This window comes from Cryptotermes secundus, unplaced genomic scaffold (genome assembly GCF_002891405.2).
Source record: "Cryptotermes secundus unplaced genomic scaffold, Csec_1.0 scaffold522, whole genome shotgun sequence".
NCBI lineage: Eukaryota > Metazoa > Arthropoda > Insecta > Blattodea > Kalotermitidae > Cryptotermes > Cryptotermes secundus.
Window position 1 is genome coordinate 714,024 of NW_019719365.1, and position 4,321 is coordinate 718,344.

A 4,321-nucleotide genomic window follows, 5' to 3' on the forward strand; every position below is an offset into this window, starting at 1 on the left:
AAAATTTTGTATATCTTAAAACTACGTAATGTAAATTACTTTCTATCAAGGAAAGAATTCCTCAACATTATTCCAAATTGACTAGAACTTCACACGTTCCATTCTAACTTCTCAAACCTGTTCTTGAATTCGCTTAAAGACCACAAGCGTTAGACAACCAAATCCGAATTCCAAAGTTCTGCAACGAATCCTTAAAATTTATGTGTAGCTCTGCATTTCAGGCAACCTTACCATGGCTCTATTTAACATCTACCATCCTCTAATTTCTATATTTCCACACATCCAAGTTCTTTCCGTTTAAATATTTAAAAATAAATTACCTATGTATTATACATTATCAACGTAAAATCTTGGTTGACCCATTTTCACAATGTGACAAACACCAATGTCTCTAATGTCACTGCATTCCCAAATGTATTCAATTATTTTAAAGGAAAATTAATTTTATGCTGGAGACCTAACCTTCCGTAAAAGTTAAGAGCTAATTGAATGGAAAAGTAGCGACTCCGGTCTAGAAAACCGAAATTAACGTCCATGAGGATTCGTTGCGCTGACCACACGACACCCTCTATCCGCTAAAGTTAGCACTAACTTCGCAGACAAGTGGCGGTCGCTCGATCGGTATAGTTTGCTTGCGGACTAAAGCTACTCAGTTCTTTATTGTTTTGACTTAATCTTTCTGTTATTGTACTTGCAGAGTACATTGGCCTTGTGGTCTTTTATGAATCTGCTCCTGCCGCACGTGTCTCTTATACTGCTGTATCAACCTGTTATAAAATCTTAATTTACAGTGCTTAATAAATATATTAAGTGATATAAAACAGTTTATATATTAGTGTTAATTGATAAATAATATTATTATATATAAATATCTCTCTGAACTGTATCCACAGGAGAACCCGGATGAGCTCTGAGAATTAAACTTCAGCTCGGCTTCGAGCCTCCTCGATGTCCTTGGCGCTGTCAGAACGTCCGGGTGACCTGCGGACAACGGACTCCAAATCGTATTCGTCTTTCAGCGGAAAGGGTTCGCTGTTCTTGCTCCAGAGGTCAGGCTTCCACAATTCCGGTCTTTCTTCCATCGTCTTTTCCACTGAATTCCATGATAATGGCTGAGCTGTAAGAAAACACATCAGACATTTTCGTTTGCACCCTGCAATAATGCAATATGTAATTCATTATAAATTCATTGTAAATCTGTAGCTGACAAAGCTGACAGACATGTAAAAGAAAGGTAAATTCATCCCTGTGCCTGTTTAATGAAACATTGCAATGAAGACATATGTTGGAGCGAAGGTATAGTTCCACTATTTTTGACCTCGGTCCCATATGGAGGTGTGGTCAGATTCACGCCCCAGCCGCTTTACCCCCGGTGAAAGTGACATCGTTATCCATTGTGTAGGAGGTTAAGAGTCAGTCTGAACGCTGTTGAGTAGGGAAATAATTCTTCCCTCTGCCAGGAAAGGAACTCCGGTCTTCCAGTACTTAGCCTATTGCTATACTGACTGAGCTATCCCGGCTCTGCTGACAGTAGAACCGAAATAACTTGTTTACCTTCTTCGTGGAGGTAGTAGTTGGAACGACGAGACAGACCTGGAACTATGTCGGCTCCTCGGGGCCATGGCCAAGACACCAAATCTCGTCCCTCAGTCTGGAAAATGCACCAACAAAATATTTCATTAGATCATTGGCTACTGCCTTTGACAATGGAAAGATGCATAGGAAATGTTCGCCAGACAACGCGAGAAGAAAATACCACGTTGATGATTTAGGAGAGCGGAAGGGAGATGAAGGTGGAGGGTGAAACTGTACTTGCGTTTAATTAATTGAGCATCACAATATTACGACGTGTGTGGCAGTTTTACCAATCTATACTTCGGCAATACGTGGTCGTGAGTGGTGAACTTCACGACTCTGTCACTTTACGCCCCGAGGAAAAGACCCGGGCACCCATTGGGCAGGAGGCTGGGTGGACCACAGAGCGGATCTGAACCAATGTTTCTCAACAGCCGGGCCGTGGCCCGGTATGGGATCTTAGCATCAATTTTACCGGGCCTTCGTCTTCTAAAAAGGAGAATTTACCGAGACAAGGTCTCACAAAGATTGAGAAAAACTGATCCGGACAACCTAGAGAAAATAAAAATGGCTTGTCCTTGGCGGGAATGGAACCCAGGCCATCCAGCTCATAGACCATCGTTATATCGACTGAGATATCCCAACTCCTGGAAGGGTAATATCTCTTAAAGAAATAGGGTGTAAAGTTGTGGACTGGATTCATCTGGCTATTATAGGGTGCAGTTTAGGTTCTTGTGAACTCCGTATTTAAAGGACCTGAGGTTCTCACAGCGGTGGTTATGAAGAGCTCTATCTTCTGGGTTATAGCGCCGTGTAGCGTCTGAGGTTCTCACAGCGGTGAATATGAAGAGTTCTGTCTTCTGGGCTATAGCGCCGTGTAGCGTCTGAGGTTCTCACAGCGGTGAATATGAAGAGTTCTGTCTTCTGGGCTATAGCGCCGTGTAGCGTCTGAGGTTCTCACAGCGGTGAATATGAAGAGTTCTGTCTTCTGGGCTATAGCGCCGTGTAGCGTCTGAGGTTCTCACAGCGGTGAATATGAAGAGTTCTGTCTTCTGGGATATAGCGCCGTGCAGGGTCTGAGGTTCTCACAGCGGTGGTTGTCAAGAGTTCTATCTTCTGGGATATAGCGCCGTGTAGGGTCTGAGGTTCTCACAGCGGTGAATATGAAGAGTTCTGTCTTCTGGGCTATAGCGCCGTGTAGCGTCTGAGGTTCTCACACCGGTGGTTATGAAGAGTTCTATCTTCTGGGATGTAACGCTGTGTAGGATCTGAGGTTCTCATAGCGGTGGTTATGAAGGGTTTAATCTTCTGGGATGTAACGCTGTGTAGGGCCTGAGGTTCTCACAGCGGTAGTTTTGAAGAGTTCTATCTTCTGGGATATAGCGCTGTGTAGGATCTGAGGTTCTCACAGCGGTGGTTACAAAGAGTTCTGTCTTCTGGGATATAGCGCTGTGTAGGGTCTCAAGTTCTCACAGCGGTAGTTATGAAGAGTTCTGCGTTCTGGGATGTAACGCAATGTAGGGCCTGAGGTTCTCACAGCGGTGGTTATGAAGAGTTCTGCCTTCTGGCATATAGCGCTAGGTATGATCTAAGGTTCTCAAAGCGAAGATTATGGAGAGTTCTCTCTTCAGGGATATAGCGCTCTGTAGGATCTGAAGTTCTCACAGCGGTGGTTATAAAGAGTTCTGTCTTCTGGGATATAGCGCTCTGAAGGGGCTGAGGTTCTCACAGCGGTGGTTATGAAGAGTTCTATCTTCTGGAATATAGCGCTAGGTAGGATCTGAGGTTCTCACAGCGATGATTATGGAGAGCTCTCTCTTCAGGGATATAGCGCTGTGTAGGATCTGAGGTTCTCACAGTGGTAGTTATGAAGAGTTCTTCTGGGTTATTCAAAGTGAAGTCATCCAGGGAGGTCGCTCACCATTTTGAAAAAAATTCAAATTTTATACATTTATTTCTACATATTTTCACACCTCAAAAATATTTTTAAAAAATTGTAATCCGCACGCTTCTCCCGGTACAGCCGTTTTTATAATGCGAAAAAACGCTTTTTCGGCTCAAATGGAGGTTTGCGTCATCTTCTGAATCTCGATAACTGTTGCAGCTACAGACTCCAATGAAAACCAATTTGTTCCTCATCATATGGACAACAAATCGTATTATTACAACGTTCCACTCAACTCAATTTCTCTAGGTGTAATTAAACTTGAGACTTACCTATCGATTTTGGGAAAAACGCTACTTTGACCTTCAGAAACCAATGTGAAGGGAAAGCATCAGATCTGTGGTTTCTACACTTTGTCTTCTCCTACATGAAAAATATAATCTTATAGTTTTGAACACCGTACCTATTTTCCAAAATTTTCCAAGAGCTTCCAAACTTTGCTCTGGGCCCAAAATCTGCCACACTTAACATCTCACATCTCCGGTGGGGAAGCTCCGAAAAATTTTAAACTCCTTGCAAATAATGCTCTACTCTAGAGTAACATGGGGTTAATATTACAACTTTGATATTCAACTAATAGCGAAGTTTTTATATTGCGAAAAACCCGTTTTCGCCTGAAATGGAGGTTTGCGTTATCTCCCATATCTCGATAACTACTGAAGCTAGAGACTCCAATAAGAAACTAATTTGTTCCTCATGATATGCACTATGAATCATGCTATTACAAGGTTTCACTCAACTCACTTCCTCTAGGTCTAATTAAGCTCGAAACGTACCTATCGATCTTGGGAAAAACGTTAT

At 42.6% G+C, this 4,321-nt stretch overlaps 1 protein-coding gene across 2 annotated transcripts in view; it reads right to left on the reverse strand.

The window, feature by feature from the left end:
- Positions 1-599: 599 nt before the first annotated feature.
- Positions 600-4,321, reverse strand: part of LOC111864713 — a 27,605-nt gene continuing 23,883 nt past the window's right edge. For both annotated transcript variants that reach the window (XM_023852191.2, XM_023852199.2), the window contains 2 exons: positions 1,555-1,651; positions 600-1,117 (listed from right to left, as the gene is read on the reverse strand). In XM_023852191.2, coding sequence (XP_023707959.1) covers positions 918-1,117; positions 1,555-1,651 — 297 coding nt within the window. In that variant the 3' untranslated portion in view covers positions 600-917. The remainder of the gene's footprint in view (positions 1,118-1,554; positions 1,652-4,321) is intronic.